General features: G+C 34.2%; 2 protein-coding genes and 1 pseudogene across 3 annotated transcripts; 2 read left to right on the forward strand and 1 right to left on the reverse strand.

Moving 5' to 3' along the window:
- The first annotated feature begins 6531 nt into the window (after nt 1-6531).
- On the forward strand, nt 6532-9045 carry LOC111408718 (40S ribosomal protein S7-like). Of its 2 annotated transcripts, none has more exons than XM_023038473.1 (6): nt 6532-6671; nt 7505-7589; nt 7681-7754; nt 7829-7952; nt 8505-8687; nt 8759-9045. In XM_023038473.1, the coding sequence occupies exons 2-6, from the start codon at nt 7515-7517 to the stop codon at nt 8876-8878; spliced, it is 576 nt and encodes a 191-aa protein (XP_022894241.1). In that variant the 5' UTR covers nt 6532-6671; nt 7505-7514; the 3' UTR covers nt 8879-9045. The 2 variants fall into 2 exon arrangements, with proteins under 2 accessions (XP_022894241.1, XP_022894246.1); XM_023038478.1 differs by having other exon boundaries at nt 6573-6737.
- Nucleotides 9046-9209: 164 nt separating this feature from the next.
- LOC111371255 lies at nt 9210-11198 on the reverse strand (annotated as a pseudogene).
- Nucleotides 11199-14785: 3587 nt separating this feature from the next.
- On the forward strand, nt 14786-21459 carry LOC111408728 (elongator complex protein 5). The gene is made up of 10 exons (XM_023038488.1): nt 14786-14935; nt 16033-16216; nt 16327-16419; nt 16521-16687; nt 16811-16857; nt 18735-18804; nt 19713-19939; nt 20125-20214; nt 20510-20585; nt 20724-21459. The coding sequence occupies exons 2-10, from the start codon at nt 16050-16052 to the stop codon at nt 20915-20917; spliced, it is 1131 nt and encodes a 376-aa protein (XP_022894256.1). The 5' UTR covers nt 14786-14935; nt 16033-16049; the 3' UTR covers nt 20918-21459.
- Nucleotides 21460-21850: the final 391 nt, after the last annotated feature.

The following is a 21850-nucleotide window of genomic DNA, read 5'->3' on the forward strand; positions in this document are numbered from 1 at the left end:
AATTTTAACACTTTTCAGGTAAAAAATTATACCAATCAAATACATTCAATTGACAATTTCTAATAAAACAAGTTCTAGATAAGTCAATTATCTTGAATTCATTTTCTTTCCACCCAAATTTCATTCTTGCAATCAAACAAACCCTTAATTTAATAGTCTAGTTTACTTGGTTTAAATGGACATGATATATCATTTTTCTATAAAAAGTGATACTCCCTCCGTCCCATTTATATAGATTTACTTTTCATTTTTTTGTCTCAATTATATAGTCATTTTTCTTTATTGAGCTTGTTTTGTTTTGTTTGTTTACTAATATTTCCTTATTTAATTTGCCTAGTTATAACCAATTTTTTCACTTAATCTTAAAATTGTACAAATATAAATAACGGTAAAATAGGAAATTTATTGGCAAAAATACATTCTCAATAACATTAAATAAAAATTTTTTAATCCGTGTCAAAAACAAAACAAAACAAACATATATAAATGGAACGAGTGAGTATAATATTTTTTAGCAATGATATACATTGACTGACTTTTTCAAAAAGTGATATAATATGTCATTTTTTTACATTTTTAAGTGGTAGTATACATTGGCTCTTTCATATAAAAGTAACAGAGAATGTTACTTTTTCCACACTCATTTTTGTAAACGTTACATGCATCACTTGAGTTGATTCAAAATTGATTTTTCATATATATTAATCCAATCCATTTCCTCTCAAAAGCCTAAGAAGAATATCAGTTGTCCCCAGCATAAAAATGAAACTAAACCAAATAAACAGGAAGGAAAATAAGCAAGACTTGAACTAGAATCAATAATAACTAAAAAGAGGAAGCAGACCATCTCCAATGGTCTGCACCAAAATTGGTGTAAAAATACATCTATTGGTGGAAAACAATTGAAGACCAATATACACTAAATTTTATACCAAATTTTATTTTGATTATTTTATACCAAACTTTATTTTACAAATTATATTATTACAAAAGTTGTTAATTATATTTAATGAAGTTTAATGTTGCATTTATCAATAAATTGAAAAAGACATTAAACATAATACCACAAATTTATTGTTGAAATGATTATTACGTATTAATTGATTAGAATTTAAAATAAATATTAAATAAAAATAACCATCATATTAAAATAATTATGAATCAATTCAAATTGAATAATGCTAAAATATTAAATAAGGACATAGATGGAATAAACAATTTTTGTAAAAGTACGAAGAAGTGCAAATTGGAGTTTTTTCAAAAAAGTGATATAATATTAAATTTTATTTATGACTTAATTAATTAATTACATATTTTATTAATTAAATATATTAAGGTCACATATCTATGTAATTTGTTCACAAATTAACAATTTAATTAGTCGCATATTATTTTTCGATTATAAATCAAAATTCTTATATGTCACAAATTATTTTATGGTTACAATTCAAAAATTTTATATGTCATAATTTGTTCATCGGTCACAAGCCAAAAATTTATGTCATGATTTATTTATCGATCACTAATCACATATGTAATAAGTCACAATTTATTATACAATCACAAATTATCAAATTGTCGATCACACATTATTTTTTATCACAAATTATCGATCACAAACAAATTATCATCTCGTCGCTGCCGTCGCCTCCACCACTGCCACAACCACCACCAACAATAACAACATAACACCACTGCCACACATGGGGTGGGCGAGTTCGTGGAATAGCTGAAAACGAAAACCTTTGGTTTCAAGTTCAATTTCTCCTACTAACACTTTCTCAATCGAGCCTGTCAAGCTTTGTGCGGTTTACCTGATTGGCGTGATTTGCAAACTATTGTGTCAACCCGAGGGTTTACCCAGTGCGAACTTGAAAGGGTAGTAGCTGCAGATTTCCCCATCATTAAAAAAAAAAAGAACACCACCACTACATCACCACCACTACCACCAACCAGATTTGAACCTACCAACCCACCATGCATATCTGCACTGCAACTGGTCAAACACCACACGTCGACAATGCCGCCACTACGCTACCAACACCACGGCATCCAACCAAACACTACACCACCACCACCAATCATATCTGAACCCACCACACACCTGGTCAAGAACAACTGCACACAGACAGTGCCATCACCACGCAGCTAACACCATGCCACCCACAGCACATACACCTACCGCCAACGCATCCAACCACACCACTATCTCACCACCATCGTCATACCTAAAAACCCCAAGGACTGTAGCGTCGTGACGAAGGACTGCAACGCGATGAAGGGATGTACGCACCAGTCGATGTTGAAAGACAGTAGCGTTGCTGTTCGCCGTTCGTAAAGTTGGAATCAACGTTGCAGCAACGCTACTGAGAACTCTTAGTAGCCCTCAATGCTAGCAACGTCATCTGGCGCATTTCCTTCCTCGTCGGTTGACGGAGATCGAAGACCTCATACCAATGGAGCCATCTAGGATCCACCACCTCGATCAGGCTGTGGCTAACAAAATCGTCGAAGATCCTATTTCAAGGAAGGAGGGAGGTAGAGAGAGAATGAGTTTGGAGGAAATGAGGTGGGATGGAGGGAGGTAGGGTTGGTTTTATAATTTAATTTAATTTAATAATATATATATCTAATAATAATATATTAAATTAACAAAACATTTGATTTTTGAAATAGTAAACCTAGCATATGATTTATGAAATGTGATTTTTAAAAGTAGGCTTCTCTGTAATTTTCACAATTATTTAACTGATTGAGGCTTGTCTAAGAAAAGGGATTAGAATTCGATAGAATCCCATTCTGTTACATTAATCATTAGGGAAATGTATGGAAAAAAATCTAATTATAAATGTTTCAAGATAAACTTTAAAAAATAAGAAATTTGTGATTTTATTTTATTTTTTCAAAAACTAGGTGGTCACATTTGTGATAACTTGATAACAATTTTGTAACTTATTAATTAATTAAATAGTTCAATGTCATAATAAAACACAATATATGGTCACAACCACAAATCAAAGGAGGTTACCATCACAAAAGCACAAATTATGAGTCACAAATAACTCATTTTATTGTCACAAACGTTCTTCATCCTATCCTACCCATTCCATCACCACTCAACCACCACCATCGACATCACCATAACGCCACCTCACCTCAACTACTTGCACCATTGCAAACTTAACTTGATTTGAAATTGCATGCACCATTGCAAACTTAACTTGATTTGAAATTGCAAGTAGGGCCCTATATTGCACTAGAGACTCCCTTCTTCAAATCCCCACTTAAACTCTAAATTCTCTTCTTCCTAATATGTGACGACACACCACAAATCAATGTAGCATTGTACGTTGTTACGAACAGCAACAGTCACTACTTAGCCCGGGGATGTGGTGAAGTGGTGTAGATGGGGGGCGATGGTAAAGTATTGGTAATGATGGGACGGTGGTGACGAGTGACAGTTGTTGTAGTATGGGTGTGAATTATGGCTTAGAGAACTAATAATAGGATAGGCAGCGTGAGGTGAGGTGGGGTACAATATAGAGTGTGTTTGAGCCATATTATTTTAAAGGAATGTATTTTAGAATAGTAGATTGATGGACAGTGTGTATTAAAAATGAGAATTTTTTTAATTTACATTTAATATTATTTTATTGATGAATATGTGGTTGAAATGATGTCAAATTACAGTTTAAGAATGTATATATATTTTTTAAATGTGGCTCAAATAAGGTCATAATATGTACTTGGGTTTCTGAAAGAATAAAGTTAAAATTTCGCCCCACCCTGAATGGGGCCAAAAAAAAAAAAAAAAAAAACCTACCCCGACGGGTTGGCCCTACCCCGAACCCATCTCGTTAAATAAATAAAAAGATATTTGATTGATCAGTGATTTCTGCGGATGAAAGCAAAGATATTGTCATGAAGGGTGTTATTCATGGTACGTGTGATTATCTCATCAAATCAATTCGCATTGAACAATATGTGGCAATATATAGTTAGTAAAAAGAAGCAAAATCGGAAGGAAATAGAATTTGAGCAACCTAGAAGTGTGGAAGATGGAGAACAGCAGCAAAACCCACTCGAAGATGTTGACTACTTGTCTTCTCCTTATGAAGCGAACATGAATAATTCCAATAAAAGGAAAGATGAGAAAGATGAAGTAGAAGAAATGGATGATATACCTACTTTGAAGAAACCACGTGTGGTTTGGTCAGTCGAGCTCCATCAACAATTTGTAAATGCTGTTAATCAACTTGATATTGACTGTATGATTTGTAAATGTTTTTCATTGGTTGGTTACCATTTTTCTATCTTAGAATTATTTACTTTGGATTTTAAAATTTTGAATTTGTATTTTATTCTTTAATAATAGCATAACTCTAAATTTTGAAAATTTAAATATAAAAAAATGGGGCAAGCCACTGTCCTGCCCCACTACCATCTTTAGTACAAACCTAAAGCCGATTAGCAAAATGATTTTTTCAACCCCTCCAAGCTGGAGAAATCAAGAAAATCGAAAATTTAAAGAGGAAGCACAAACAAGATCAAGGCGGCTTCGACTACTTGTTCTTCAAAACTTCTTCCTCAAACTTGTAAATAATCAACTAAAAATTATAGGTTTTTATGCTTTGAATTGTTTATTCAACAATTAGTTCTCCAAATCTGCCATTGTTATGGATTTTAATTCAAGTCTTGCTTATTTTGTATTTCTACTTAATTTGGTTTAGTTTCATTTTTATGTTGGGACAAATGGCTTTCTTCTTAGGCCTCTGAGAGAGAATGGAATGACTTAATATATATAAAAAAATTAACTTAAAATCAATTTTAATGATGCATGTAAGGTGCTTGGGAAAATGAGAATTTGAAAAAGTGATATTCCTTGTCACTTTTAATTGAAAGGTTGTAGTATATCTCATTTAAATTTAATTGGAGTAATTAAATAAATGCATACATGTGTGCTTTTTTTTTTTTTAAATTTAAATATATGAATTCAAATCTTGTTTTACATTAAAAAGTGATATGACATAAAATTTTATTTGTATTTTTATATACGAGTTATTTTGCTGGAAAGTAAAAGTGATATACGCTGTTACTTTTTTCAAAAATAAAACAATGTTTCCCACGATTTCATTTGTATTCTTTTGCAGATATGGATAAAATTAATGCCTGTTTGTTCTAGAGGTAACTGGGGACAAGATGATGAATATAAAAATGATAAAATGACTGAAATATTATCACAATAGATTGTACATACAACAATCTTTGTTAAAATGCAAACATCACTTTTTCGTTAAAAAGTGTTGTATCAGATATGTCATTTTTTTAAGAAACTCAATTTTGATACTATTAAAAAGTGACAAAGTTGTCTTTATTATCATTGATATGCAATTTCTTGATGTATCCTTATATTTACATATAAGCTAAATTTAAAAATAAATTTATGAATTTTAAAATATAAAAAATGACATACCATACACTTTTTAGAAGAAGTCAAGGTATATCAATGTTAAAGTATGTCATGTCATTTTTCATAGAAAAGTGATTTAAACCAATATTCTTGTAGTATGATTAACTCTTAATTCTATAAAAAGAAAAAAGAAAGAGTATTTTTAAGTAAAAAGTGACAATAAATTAATAAAATAACAAAACCTCAAAAAGTGATAAAAAAAAAAGTGATGAAATCTCAAAATGTGACAAAATTTTTTGGTGTAATTAATACGGAAATTTAGGGGGTGTTCTCTTTATATTTCAATTTTGTGTTTTGAGTTTTGAATTCATTTTGAGTTTTGTGTTTTGAGTGTTTGTTTTGAAATTGTTGAAAATGCGTTCTTTTTGTTAGTTTCTCAAAACAAAAAAAAAATAAATTTTTTTTTTGAAATTTTGAGAATCACCACAACACCACCTCAAAAAAAAAAAATTATTTTTATTTTTCTTTTTAAATTTTGAGAATCACCACACCACCTCCTAAAAAAAAAGTAATAATAAAATAAAATAAAAAAATAGAGGGTGTTTCCCGTGTTTTCAATTTTTTCAAGTTTTACACTGAAAATGCCCAAAACGACAAAAAAGTCGTTTTGTGTTTTGTTCACAACTTTTTTTTTCGTTTTCGAAAATTCGTTTTCGAAAACGGGAAAGAGAACACGTTTTCACCATTTTGAAAAATCGAAAATAAAAAACGGCCCGAAAACGTTAAAGAGAACAGGGCCTTACAGTTTTAATCGTTTTAAGGGTATTAATCTAATATTTTGTCCCTATTTGAATCCTATTTTAGCATGAAAATGTATTTTGGGACAATTTTTTTCTTTCTTTTTTAGAATGTGGTGAAAAATAAGAAATTTTTATTTACGTGTAAAATTATTTTATGGAAGAATGTGTAATTAAAAATAACTTTTTAAAAAATGAATTTTTGAAAAATTGGAGCCAAAGATAAGCTTTATATTTTAAGTGTAGTGGGCCTAGTTTTCCAAAAAATAGTTGTAAAACCCAAAAGGAAAGCCCATCTAAGGATAACCCAGGTCTGTTTAGCAATGGGGAAGAGTCTTCGGACCTAGGTTTTCTTTCTAGGTATTACACTATAAATTGGGAACGTACTCTGATATTCATCACTGCACCAATTTATCTATGTCGCAGTGATTTCTACTCAACTTCTTCATCACCAAACTTGGAAGGTAGTATCGGATTGTATTAGTGTTGAAACGGGCATTAAATGTTGAAATCGACTTGATTTATTTGTTGTGAATGATTTAATTTGAACTCAGCTCCTTATAATTTTTATTTTTCCAGAAATGTTTGTTGATGGTAATCTTTCTCTAAATTTTTCAACATTATTTCACTCGAATTTTTGCTGAGGTTGTTTATGTTTTTCCGTTGCCTGAAAAACTAGTTGCCCCCACTAGACACCAGGTGGCTCCGCCCTGTGTGAGGGTTTTGTTTTGCATGGTTAATGATGTATTTCTGGCGTTAACAGTGATAATTCCTCCCATTAGAGATGCATTATGAATAATTTATACGGAGGAAGTGTCTTAGATAGAATTCTTGCTTAGAAAATTTGTAGCATTTTCATATTATTGAGAATTTTAGTAGATCAAAATGTTTAATCTATGATAGAGTTGAAAAATAAATGGTAATAGCGTGATAATTGTATTTATGCTAATATTATATGCTTTGCAAATAGGTAACATGGAGTTTTTCTGTCAAAATTAGTGTTCAGATGGACTTAATTTATATATAAAAAGTTGAATTTTTGATGTTATCTGTGTTAGCCGAAGCTGTATGACTAAATTGAATGTGGCATCCATCTGTAGGGAAGAACACCTTTAATTTGTAGGCGAAATTTTTGAATGTCCGATACAAGCACTGGCCTAGTGTTGGAAATTATTTGGTTTTTGTTTATGCTTGAATAAAATTTTGAATTGCCTGGTGTTATTTCCTGGATACTGGATAAGGGAAATCAGTTTCCCAGTCATAAAAATTTGATTGCATACCTTTGTTTCCAAATCAGATCTTTCAAGATGTTCACTGCACTTCAAAAGATTCACAAGGATAAGGATGCTGAGCCTACCGGGTTCGAGGAGACTGTTGCCCAGGTCCTCACTCAGTCCTTTTTTACTGCAATTATTTAATTGCACTGGTTATTTCAATTACATCATGATTTATTCATTCTTGAACTTTCTTCAGGCTCTGTTCGACTTGGAGAATACGAACCAAGATATTAAGAGTGAACTGAAAGATCTTTACATCAATTCTGCCATGTAAGATGTGTCGATCTTATGTTGGTACTATTGCTGCCTAGCATGATATTAAATATATTCATTTGATTCTCCAGGCAAATTGATGTCTCTGGAAACAAGAAGGCTATTGTGATCCATGTTCCTTATCGGTTGAGGAAAGCTTTCCGCAAGATTCATCCTAGACTGGTGAGGGAGCTTGAGAAGAAGTTCAGTGGAAAGGTAATAATATGATTGTGACAATGGATGCTCCTGTATTTACAACACTCTTCTTAAGAAAATATGATGGTAGAATAGTCTTTATTTTCCAACATGGTACTTTTTGCTTTTGCTTGAATTTGCAACTGCTGGAATTGTAACTATACCTATGGCTAATTTAAATGAGAATCTTTTAAAATCTTTGATACGTTGTCAATATGATGACTTTATCTTGCAGTGTCCTTGGTCAGATTGATCGAGTCAGTTCATTTACCATTGTGTTTCTGAGTCCAAATATATAATGGCAATGTGGTGGTTTATGATATTTGCCTCTACATATTTGTATTCATCAATGAAGTTGTCTCTCTATAAGAAATTCCACATAAAATAATAATTTGCAACAGGAACTAAAATAACTAATGATTGCAGATAATATTGTTTTTTATTTTCTTCGCGACCTATTTTCTTAAATAGGTTTTTATTTTAAGTATATAGAGGCATTATTCACATAACAGAAGTGACCTAAAAATATTTTCTATCTGCTCACCTCAATTTCTTGTGAATTACTACTTGCAGGAAGTTGTTTTCATTGCTACACGAAGGATAGTGCGACCGCCAAAGAAGGGTTCTGCTATGCAGAGGCCCCGTACTCGTACACTCACAGCTGTGCACGAGGCCATGCTTGAGGATATTGTTCATCCTGCTGAGATAGTTGGAAAACGTATCCGATACAGGCTTGATGGATCAAAGATAATGAAGGTTCTTTTTTTTTATTATTTGATAAAATGCACATCTCACTTTTACAAATTTATTAATGGCGCTTGTTGCAGGTTTTCTTGGATCCAAAGGCAAAGAATGACACTGAAAATAAGCTAGAGACATTTGCTGGAGTCTACAGAAAGCTTTCAGGGAAAGATGTAGTGTTCGAATTTCCCATTACAGAGGCCTAAACCATTGCTTCCTGTTTTCTTGTCGATTCTCTAGTCATGGATTTTAATTCTTATTGGTAATTTAAAGTTGACTTGTAGAGATGTTGTTTAATGGTCTTTGTTCATTAGGAAGCGAGAATTTTAATGACAAGCTATTTTCTTATTGGATACTTGTTCTTTTTGGAGTATTTTTGTTGTTGTTAGTTGAAATTTGGTTTTGCTATGTGCAACTGTAACTGGGCCTTCTGAATTTACAATGTACACATTCAGATGCTAAAACACAAAAATACAACAATACATAGTATTAGAAAAAATGAAAAAACTCCATTAATTTCTAGTCGATCTAGTTTGATTAAGTATTCGACTCTTCCCAAAACCTATTGCTCACTCCTGCTCTATATAAACGCAAACATGATGTAGTTGCAGCGGTGACTTCAGTGTTAGCACATGTAAAAAGCACGTCTCCTTCAGCAACAGACTCTTCGTTGGATGCTGTCCGTATTTTTCCCTCTCCTGCCATAACCAGGAACACGGATGGACCAGGGACTGCCGGAAAAACAGCTGATGTTCCTTCAGGAAGGAAACTTAGATCAACCTCAAATTTCGTCAAATGGAGGAATATATTTAACTGCGCAAGCATTCAGAGCAACTCCTTTGAGGACTTGTGGCAGGCCCTGCAATAGCAATTGAATTAGGTGAGAGCAGTTTCAAGACTATGAATCCCAGGGACGGAGCCAGGATAAAAGAATCGTTAGGACAATTTTCACAAAATTTTGATTGTCAAGGCAAACATTGAAAACTATAAGGATTTTTCAGAAAATTTTAAAAAAATCTTGGGCAAATTTTGAAATTTTCTGTGGGGCAGCTGACCCCACTGCCGCCACATTGAATCCATCCCTGACGAAACCTATGTCGAATGAAGATTCTTAGAGGTATGTTTGATACACAGTTATGAATTATACAAGATAATACAATGGGCGGAATTTTTGCTTATTTTTCCTCTCTACAAAACAAGGCTCTAAGGTGTAGAAGGATTTATTATGCCAGTCTAAAATTAATAGTAAAGAGGGGGGAACAATGTTTTAACAAAACAATGTCTTCAATGAGTTTTCGTATCATCACCTGTGTATGTGAGCATGGAACAGGGAGTTTGAACATCCCGATTCTTAGGAGTAAGGGCGGCACGTACAACATTGTCCGATGCAGCCATGCACTCAATGCATTCACCATATACATATGCATGAGGTTCATTTGCCCCTAAATATAAGGCTTCACCCGACCTAAGTTTGACGTAATTAAGCAAGAAGGCCGCTATAACACCATCATCTCCCTAGGGACGGATTTAGGATTGGATCCAAGGCCAGACTATCCTCCTTTTGGCTGATTTATAAATTATTTATAAGTTATCAAACTTCATTTTTAACCACACACTCCAATAAACCCACAAATATTATCTACTCATCCACCACTCAATCACATCGAGCCAGTGTGAAGTGTGAGCACAGTCCACTCAATTGACGCCTCTAACGCTACTGAATTGCTAGCAAAATCTCGCTGCGTGCAATTAAGAATGAAAAGAGAAACTGAACAAATACAAAGTTTCTCTTAAATAATTCTAGTGACGACGAATAAAGCATCTCAAGCAGTATTTGATTACGGAGATGAAAATTTTAAATGAATGTCAGCAAAAACTAGTAGAGGAAAGAATTCCTATATACCTCACGTTCTATGTTGAGTCGACTTATCAACTTGGAGATTGCTTCAGAAAACACAGCCTTCTTAGCTGACATGAGTTCAGTAAATATGGAACACAAAACCCTTTTTTGATTTCTTTTCCCCATCCTGTTGCTGATGTGCAATACTTGATCTGCACATGCATTGCCAACCACTTCTACAATCTCAGGTACATTGTGAACAAGAAGCTTAAGCTCCTAAATACACACAAGCAACAATTCTGGATCTGTCCTTGAGTTTAGCCAATTGTCCCTTATCATTTTCGCAACCAAGGTGCCAGAAAGATGGTTAAGGGGCACATTGGTCATTAAATACTGAAGTAAAAAATTATCAAATAAAAGGTCCCCGAGTTTGAAAATCCAAGGCAATGTGTAACACCAATATCAACAGCCACTCCCATGACCTAGAAATCTCCACATGTACAACTTATAAATCAATTTTAAATTGTATGTTTCCAACACAAATATTTCGCGGTTACAAGAGTTCATGCATCCAATCCCATGGTTAGAACAGGAGCCACCCACCACCATTTTCCGATCATTAAATTGCAAGAAAGAGAATGGATTCCAGATCGTCCACCACCACCACCACCACCAATTTTGATCATTTAGCTACTCCCCTAATACACTACACATTTCCAAAATCGAACACAAGCAGGTTTGGATGAGTTGGAGGAGCGTACCGAACTACGAACATTGATGACCTTGTTGAATACAGTTGAGCATGCAATGGTAAAAAGAAGCAATATATGGCTTAGGATGTTCATTAAGACACTCATGATAAAATGAGCAAAAGTTTCAAAATCTTTTGATTTTTACTCAGGAATTCTACTAAAGGCAGCACAGATCTAGTGATTAAAGGTGCTTGCGCTTTTGGAAGTGAAAACGATGGTGGTGGGGGTGGAATGTGAACAAAGATTGTGGTTGTTGTGGAATTTATCTACAGATGTTGCCCTTTTTCAGTGGTGGTGGAATGCAAGCGAGAGATCGCTGTGGTGGTGCTATCATTTGTGGTGGGTGATGACGACTTTAGATTTGACTGGTTGTAGTGGTTTATAGGTATGGAGAGGTGGTCACAATGTTTGCAAAAGTGGTTGCTAGTGATTATGGCGTCAATGATGGTGGTGGGCGACAATTGTGTAAGACAATTTACAAGTGTTGTATGTTGTGTAGTGCGCAACAATGGTTGCAACAACAGTGCAACACATGTTACAAGTGTAAGTATTATGCCATAGGTCCAATCAACTTTGAATGTAAATACTTTTGATATATAATTAGTGTAATTTAATGGCAGATCTATTATTTAATTAATAGACAATTAAATAAATAATAGAGTTCGTAGATTCAAATCTTCATAATTTGTTAATCACAAGGAATTGTGATTGTGAGATACAAATTATATCTGATTGAATCTTAAATCGTCCGTGGTCATAAGTAATAACGAGATACGAATATCGTTATTACGGATAGACCTCACGTGTGACATTTCTTACTTATGAAGTAAGTAGCTGATTTCACACATTAAAGTGTGGTGACACTTAAATAAATACGTGGATGTTTTGTTATAGAACAAAACATTGGAGACCGTCGAGAGATTCCACATGGATAACTATCTGAGTGTCAGTGGTTAATCTCTAACGTTCGGTAGTGGAATTGGTCTTTTGACTTGAGATCGTCATGGTACCTTATATGATGACAGTCATACTTTGACGGTATTGGATGTTGCTCTGCAAAGGACCGCTAATACGAAATCGATCGGGTACGTCAAGAATCGTATGAAGGTTGTGATTGACCAATAAATGATTCGTCACTCTCTTAGATAGTAAGAGACTATAATCTGCGTTTCATTCAATTAAGTCGATAACGAAATCCTTGACCAAGGTGTACTCATAAGTCGAAAATAAGTTTTCGACTTATATTGACTTAATAGTGGAGTGAAAGATATGATCGATAATCGAGATTGACACACTTCCATATCTCGTAATTGATCCGATCATATTGACGAGGGGATTATAGTTTCACGGCAAATGAACGAGTTTGATTTTGTCATACCACATGACATTTTCTGTCACATGTATTGCCCTGACACATTGTTAGATGTCAATTTGGGACGACGAGTGTGAATTGATGATAAATTAAAAGGGTGTTTTGATTTATCAATTTTGATTAGATCAAAATAATATTTCACGTCGTTAGATATCGTGATCGGGAACCTGATGGGTCGCACACAAAAGAGAATTGGAAGATTGCAATTTGTCAATTGATTAATTTAACAATCGTTGGATAAATTAATTAATTGTGTTGGTTATTTATAAGCTCGAATTAATTAATTGGATTAATTAATTCACGGACCGAATTTAATTAAATGGATTAATTAAATATTGGATCGGACCGGACCAGGCCCGTTTGGGATTATATAAATACATGGCTAGGGTTTTCAATCCATGTGGTTTTTCTTCATAATTATTCTTGCTAGTACAAGAGGAGAAAACCCTGGTAGCTGCAATCTTGTTCTCTGTGTGGATCACTGTTGGAAGCTGGACAATTGGACAGCTGTGGGTGGCGAATCAGGATTACTGGAACGAAAAGAATAGCAAAGAAGTTTGCAGATCTGAAAAAGATACAATCTTATTACAATTTCTATCTAAACACAAAGGCGATTATTGATGGGAATCAAAATATGTTTTAATTTTCCGCTGTGCATGTTAAGTAGATTCCAAACAATAAGTGTAACACATGTTGGTGGTGGTGATTGCACGATAACGATGTAGTTAGTGATGATATAATATAGTATGTTTTTAGTGTAGAAGACAACGGCGACAATAAAGATTACATATGTAACATAGTTTGTTATAAGTGGTGGCAAACGAGGATTGTGTTGACTGCGATGACAATAAAAACAAGTGGTAGAATGGTGTAGATAATGTGACATTCCCTTTTACAAAATGTATTATAAAAAAATAATAAGCAATACAATATTTTGGAAATAAAAAATAGTTGTATTTGTGAATTATGAAATTATATGCTTAGTCCTAGGGGTGGGCAAAAACCGACCCAACTCGTCCAAACCGCCCGACCCGACCCAACCCGACCGGGTTGGGTCAGTTTTTTTGTTGTTTTTAAGTGGGTTCGGTTTTTTGGCTACGTAGGTGGGTTGGGTCGGGTCGGGTCGGGTTGTGGGTTAACCTATTAAAACCAACCCAATCCGCCCAACCCAACCCGAACTTAAAAAAAAAAAAATAATAAAAATAATAAAAAAATAAAATTTCGTAAATGGCTAATCACTCGGTCACTCCCAAATCCAAAAGAAGCCCTAAAATCTCTCCCTCCCCCTCCCTCTCGCTCTCGCTCTCACTCAAGCTCCGAAAGCTTACGAATAATTGTACTGGATTGTAAAGGTTCATGGTGTTCCATGCTGTCAGTGGGGGCATTGGATCTGGACTTGAATTTTTTTTGCTTGAGAGGCTTTCTGTTGAATGGTAAGAAATCAAAGTTGAGGTTCACTATTTACCTATCCTTTCAAGTTTCGACTGCTGTGGTTGAGCCATACAACTCTGTTCTCTCGACCCACTCTTTGTTGGAGCACACTGATGTTGCCGTGCTTCTTGACAATGAGGCGATCTATGATATTTGGCGCAAGTCACTTGACATTGAGAGGCCAACATATACTAATCTGAACAGACTCATCTCTCAGGTGATCTCTTCTTTGACTACATCTCTGCTATTTCTTCTTTGCTGACACTATTTAATGATTTGGAGTATGTTGTATTGATGAAATTTTTTTACCTTATAAGTTCCAATCCCGTCCCACTATTAGAGAATTTTGTGAGAAATCAACGTCTAAATTGGTTGTGATTTCTACTCTTTAGTGTCTCAATTGAATTTTATCTATGCTGTGATAATTAGTTTTGTAAATTTTGAGGCTCTGGGGCTATATTAGTGATGCTTTACACCCAAAAATGAATAACTTTAATCTTTATTAACAAGTTGTCCTAAACCGACCAACCCAACCCAACCCGACCGATACTTGATTGGATTGGGTTGGGTTGGGTTTCAAACTTTACACGAGTTGGGTTGAATTAAATTTCGACCAAACCGATCATGTTGGGTTAGATTCGGGTTGGGGCGAAAACCGACCCGACCCAACCCACGCCCACCCCTACTTAGTCCAGCCCAATCATGAAATCTCATGCCTCCCCACTTTCCTTCCCGAGTTTCTGCAGACAGAGCACAGAACCAGCCTTTCGCAATAAAAATAAAATCCATAGCTGATTTCTTTTGCAGCAAACGAAAACCCGTTTGAGGATTTCTTTCCATTCATCTTCCAAGCATTTGGAGAATTGAGGTAAATCATTTTTCGATTTTTTTGAGCTGCAATTTCAATAAGTAATTCTAACGTGTACTTAATCTTTACGTTTTGTGGATTTATTTTATTTTGCTGCTATTAATCTTCTGTGAGATTTGAATGTTCTTTACAAATTACAATCGCTTATTTTAATTTCGCCGTTTAGGTTTTTATTTTATTTTTATAGTGTTGCTGAAATTTGAAATTTTATTATGGATAATGGGCCTTTTAGTATAGGTGAACTCTTTTTTTTCTTTTTTTCTTTTTTTGTAGGTGAAAATTAGTTTAGGGTTTATGGTTTAACTTTAAAATTTGAATGTTTACATTATCCCATAATTTATACTAAAATATTTATTTCTTTTTGTAGTTGTGCCTGAATAAATAGAGTTATTGTTAGAATATTGTTGTAATTTTTAGGACATACAATTTAGTGAATATTGTCTAACATAAATTTATATTATGACTTTGAATTGAGTAATGTTGGAATTCATAAATTTTCTCCGATACTGTAATGGAACCATTACTTTAAATGAAACCCTTGATCAGAAAATTGCCAAATTCTTTCTGTGGGCCAAGGAATTGATAAAAATATCTATATTCCTTCAAACATACACCGCCACCGCCACCGCCACCGCCACCAGCTAATCCACGTCGACCACTTGAATTCAATCAAATCTCTTCGGACTGCGCCAATTGCCCTTCAAAAACCCATCTTCCAGACCCCAACTTCGCGATTATATGTTTAAGGATCCACTCCAAATATATGCCCTCGTTTGGCTCTCATTCTATTCAAATTTTAATGGTTGAAATAATTTTTTTTGAAAAATGTGTGGTTGAAAAAAAATAAATTTTTTTTGATTTGTGTGTAATATTATTTTATAGAAAATTATGTGATTAAAAATAAAATAGAGTAAAAGAATAAGATATATATATATTTTTTATTTTTATTTTTATTTTTTGACAAAAAATAAAAACAAAAGTAAAAATTCTGTCAAATAGGCCTACACTTAGAATTATCCTATTCAAATTATTAAAACGAATTAGAAAAGAACTCTTAGCAGGTCTTACAAAACGTTTCTATATTGGAATTTCCGTAGCATGCCCTTGAACAAAAATGGCAGAACGGATATGTAGAGCCCTACGCGACGGCGCGTTAGAAGGGGAGCATGCCCCTGCTCTTACAATAAAAGACTCAAATGAAAGTCCGTTTGGATCCCTACTCTTCAATCACGTCCTCTCGCAGCTCTCTTCCTTTATTGTTGCACAAAAATCCCAGTCACAGTGAGTCCACTCTTCTTTAAAGAAAACCCTAAAACTCAGATTCCAGAAGCAAAAGTTGTTCAGATTTACATTGTCCTGACAGTTTTGTTTTGTTTTCTTTTAATTTGCAGAGGTATTGTGCTGGTTGCACTCTCTCGGGGTCCTTTGTACTACGAACAATTGTTTAAGAGTAAAGGAAACAATATAGCTTCGTCAAATAAATGGTCATTTTTTATTAGTGTTTTAATAGTTTAGATGCATACTTGATAAAGTATATAGTGTATCCTTTTTACTAACTATTGCAAGAGATTGTTAATTTGATCAGGATTAAGGTTTTGGATTGTTGTACGGATCCACTGGGTTGGAGAAGCAAGCTTATGGAGAGTGGAAGAATTGCGAGTCTCACTCCTGGAACTTCAACTAGGGCTAATTTATATAAAAATGTGAAAGACTTGAATAAGTTATTGTTGGCAATTGTTGAACTAGGGAAAGGTACGAGTACTAGTGAAATTCTAGCTATTTAATATTTACCGTTAGACAATGTGAATGATGGGTTTGTAGTGAAATTAAAAACAGTATTGAGTTTAATATTACTTGATTTCCTTGTGGTTGCAGAATTGGTTGAAGATGGAAAGGGACGCTTTGCGGTTGCCATAGACTCGGTAACTTTCCTTTTCCCTGAGGTTATTTGAATTTGATGAAATGGAAATATGATTATTGCTGGTGTTATTTTTTATTGGATGGATTGTAAGTTAGAAATGAAATTTAGTTGATGGTTTTTTTTCCCCACTTTCTGAGAGGATTTTGGCAAAGCCTGTCGGAGAATGAGTGGAAGCTTTATGTAAAGAATCCGATAGCTGCTAACAAAAAGAGGAACTTAGCTGTTTGGCCACATTGAAAGATGAAATCTGGCCTCAGCTTGTTTTGTTTTTTTTTTTTTGGTAAATGAAATCATCTAAAATTCTTCATTTCTCAAATTAAGATGCCAAGAGAACATCCATAGTTTGCAATTCCTTAATAGTATTGTGAATCTTACTCCATGCACTCTCGTTACTTCTGATGTAAAGTAATCTCCAGAATAATAGCTGCATATTTTGCATTTTTCTGTATGCTTTCTGTGCTTCTCCTCTGACCAGTGACCGTATAAACAGTCTGGATTCTACATACATCAGTTGAAGTTGGTTCTTTTGAATTTGAACACCCTCTATTTCTTATTGCCAATGCCCACCCTAGATGGTAAAACAGAGATAAATTCCTCTATACAGTTTAAGAACTAAGAAAGGTTTGTTTTTATAGATTATGTTGAACCACTCGATCTAAAACCTTAAGCTTTAAAAGAGAGCCATGTGTATATCAATGACATTTCATCTTCAACATGTCCCCTCACGTGTAGAAAGGTTCTTTTTTCCTGTCAAAGCCTGACACCTGTTTAACTTCATTAAATGGATAGCGGTGAAACTTGAAGTTAGGACTTTTGCTTACTGCGATAACATGTTGAACTATTTGATTTAAATAGTTTAAGCTTTTAGAGAGAGCCACGTGCTTGTCTTCAACAAATTATTCTCTTTTTTGTGAAACAAGGGAAGGAATATCACTAATTAGACTGCATTTCTTAGGCTTATTATTAGTAAAGCTCTTCAGCTGAAATGGTAAAAATAAAAGAGTTTGAGGTCTTTAAATTCCTTTTGCAAACTGCATAATCCTTTTCGGGTTAAAATTAGTACAGTTATATCAGCTATGAAATCTGAGAAAGTAAAGTACAAGGAGTACCATTTATGAGCTCTTGGACTTCCACTGCACTGTTCCATTCTCTGTAAAGAAATAAAAGCAGCAGACTCAGCAGTCAGCAGCACAGAGAAAATTTCATGATAGAATCTTCTGCCACTGTGTCTTCTAATCATTGTATGGCAGTAATGGGGCAGTTGATGGTTTTTCTTCATCAATATTCCTTGTGCACTTCATCCAATAATAATTAAATGAAAAAATCCATTAAAATTATAAATGGCAAAGAAGCTCCTTGTTGCCACTGTTAAGAAATTGAGCCAATTAGTTTTGAGATTTAGATTGACTAAATTTCACACCAACTGTCAATTAGATTAATAAATGTTAGAGGTTAACAAATGTCTGCAACAGAGATTTTAATGGATTTTAAAAGTCCGAAGGTGTTCCCAATTGAGATTATAATGGATTTTATTAAAATCCGTTAAAATCTAGGTGCCCCAACTAAAATTTTAATGATTTTTCAATAAAGTACTTTAAAATTTAGGTATCCTCAATAATTGATGGATTTTAAAGGATTTCATTAATAAAGTACTTCGAAAGATTTGGATGAATTCCAATTCAAAATTACACTTAACAAACTCTTTTGAAATTTCACAATTTCTAATGAGATACTTATGATTTCTGTGGAAATCTATTCAACTTCACAGTATTCATTAGAATTCATGATCTTTTAAAATCCATTAAAATCTAGTACTCCCCCATAAATATCAGTTCGCCCCACCATTGCTTATGGTGTGCAACTTTAATTTCTTCTCAGGTAAGCGAGATGCTAAGGCACGCATCCATCTCTTCAGTTGCTGGACTTCTAAGCAACCTTCGGAGTCATAGTATGTTACTGTTTCTTCAACTTTATGAGATCTTTTGTATTATTGAATTTACTTACGAATTTCATCCTTGTCTGTTATGTTTATAACTCATAAAGTTGATTGAAGAGGTTGTAACCCATAAACTTGATTGACGAAGTTGGAAGATAAGCGTTGTCTGAATGCATTGCTTTATGTGGAAATAATTTCTTGTTATGATTAGACTTTGCTATAGTGCCTTGGGAATTCGTGGTAGAGGTTGTTTTCGTAGCATGTAGTGATCAAGTGTTCAGTTGGATTTGCGGAGACCTATCATTTCTACCTCCAAATAATTTAAGAAACCTATTGAATTAGGTTTTTCCAATGGATCAGGTCAAGTACACGTCTGACGAGTTCAAAGAAATTGAAGGTTTTTGGTTAATCACAGTTGTACTTTTCCCATCTATCTGTTGTTTTCAAAAAAATTTCAATATGTTTTTTCTATTGAATTTTGATTTGGGTTGTAATCTCTTGTTTATGCTTTTGTTGTCTATGAAATTTTTGAGGTTCAGGATAACTAAATCTTATTCTGCAATTTATTTATCGAGCATCTTATTCATCAGTATCAACAACATAACTAACAACAGAAGGAGATCTTTGTGTAAAAGGGTGGTTATTATTTAACACTTTGGTCAGCCCCAGACTCTATATTCCATAATACTCGACCGCTAACAATCTCATTTTAAAATGAATAAATTCATATTCTAATTTATCGAGTCACAGTAATTCTTTCATCGACCAGCCCAATTTGTCATGTTGTTTTTGATGAAAGTATTTATCAGTTGTCATTGCATGAATACAACCTTTTCTGTCACATCTTTGCCCAAAAGATATATCAAAAGGAATAAAAAACATAATTTTACTCTCGATGACATAATGATTGTTGATTGCAGGCCAGGTATCTTGCCTGTTTTGGCTATTGCATTCTGACATTCACGAGACCAAGGCGATTGCTGCTCTCGAGTACATATCCTCCATTCAGGCCAGTTCAGATCCAATAACTCGGCCAATAAATGGACAGCGAGCCAACTCTGAGAAACTTCCTTTCCTGGAACAAAACCTTAGAGGAGGAAAGATCCACATACGCTTCAAACGCAGAAATGGACGTGTGAGATTGATGGTACTCTCCTAACAGTGCCCAACTTCCACCTCCTTTTTTCCCACTATGGCATCCTATGCCTTCATACACATTCTCTTGCGCAAACATGTGACATCACTTTTTGTATTTGTTTCTATTTCTTCCAATTTAATTTTCCACAATATCGAAGTAGCTGACTATCTGATGGTATTCATATCTTTTCTTAGTCTGAAGAATTTTGTATTGAGCAATCAGGCATCAAATTCACTCCCATTTCTTCTGAAGCTGAAATGATTGCCCAAAGCCTTGTGCCTAAGGTATGTTGCGTTACTTGCGTATCTATATTTGATTAGAACATCTGCAATGTGTACCTTTTATGTTTGGGTGAGTGGGCTGGTTGAACAATAAAATGGATGCAAAGAAATTTGTGTTAATAAAGATTTGCTCTTGGGGAGTTAGCTACCTCTACTCTACTCTACCCTCTTATGCACACTTTAATGTCTAAGCTAGGAATAAACGATATAATAGTACACACTCGACGAATGCAGATGCGATGCAAACCACATATTAATACTTGTTAAATAAAATATCAAATTGGGTCTTTGTTGGCAGGTCCAGTTCAATCTAGAGTTGTCGGAAAAGGAGCGAAATGACAGGGCAAAAGTTGTACTTCCATTTGAGCACCAGGGTATGGATGCATTATGAACTTCTACATTTTAAAATAATATTAATTTTGATTCAGAATAAGGAAAGATAATATTTATTTCTTCTCTTTCCATATTAAATTATGTCGTTTTCTTAATAACAAGTCCATGATTGCTTGAAGGAAATGGTAAAACCATTCAAATTTATGATGGTCGAAAGTCTCCCAATGAGGACAGAGCTGAAATACAATATACTTCTGCAGAGAAAGTGCAGACGGTTACAGATTCTGGGAGGGGCGAGATTATATATTTTCGCGATTCAGATGACGAGATGCCAGATTCAGATGAGGACCCTGACGATGATTTGGACATATAAATGTTATCTTCTCGACATTCAATATTACCAGGAGCTGCATACATGCATACACACATGCTCGACTGGAGCTGTGTAACACAGATTTGGCTGTCAATACAGATCAAGGGCAATAAATTGTTTACGTTCTCTGATTAAATGCCGCTTCAAATTCATTGTGACTGCCATAGCTTTCTGTGAGAAGAGCTGGAACAAAGTGTGGATGTCAACTGAAGGTTGGTTCGATAACTGATCTCCTCTCCTTTCAAGTTACACGCCCCTTGTAACGATAAATTCAGGAGGAAAGCAAATTTTGCATTTTTTTTGCTTTTTGAAATTGTTAAAAATTAGGGAATGAGTTAATTATTTATCTTTGAATGCAACGCGTAGTATCACCTTTGTATTCCCCTAAATAAAACATTTTGATTGTGCACTTCTGGCATTCTCCAATGAATAATGTTATTCAGCCAGCGATTGCAATGGTCGTTGTATGTGGCAGATTGTTATTTGAGGCATTACTCATCTCTAATAAATGGTCATAAGGATGGACAGTTTTTGGAGGTAAAGTGATGTTGGTTTGGTGGCCTATATTGTCTATTTGATCGTTTATCTTCTTGTAGTCAAGTTCAATATATACTAGATGCAGAGAAAATTGCATGACATAAAACCTCTCTGCGAGCATGTTCACACCACACATCATATCTACAATAAGCAAAAAACAGGCTCTCTCCATTTGCTCACAAATTCAATTTTTTTCCTCATTTCTCCCTTATTTGTCTAATGATATATCATTCCTCGATGACTTGATTATAAGTTTTTGTCTAATACTGTAAATTCCATCCTATCAAACCAACACTAGATTTCGCCAATTATTGTGGCCTCACATCGAGGCTTGAGGGTCATAACTTTGTAAAGTGTGATCGAATGTGGACAATTATCGAATGAGTGGCCTTCCAC

Source organism: Olea europaea, chromosome 2, assembly GCF_002742605.1.
Source record: "Olea europaea var. sylvestris chromosome 2, O_europaea_v1, whole genome shotgun sequence".
Lineage (NCBI taxonomy): Eukaryota > Viridiplantae > Streptophyta > Magnoliopsida > Lamiales > Oleaceae > Olea > Olea europaea.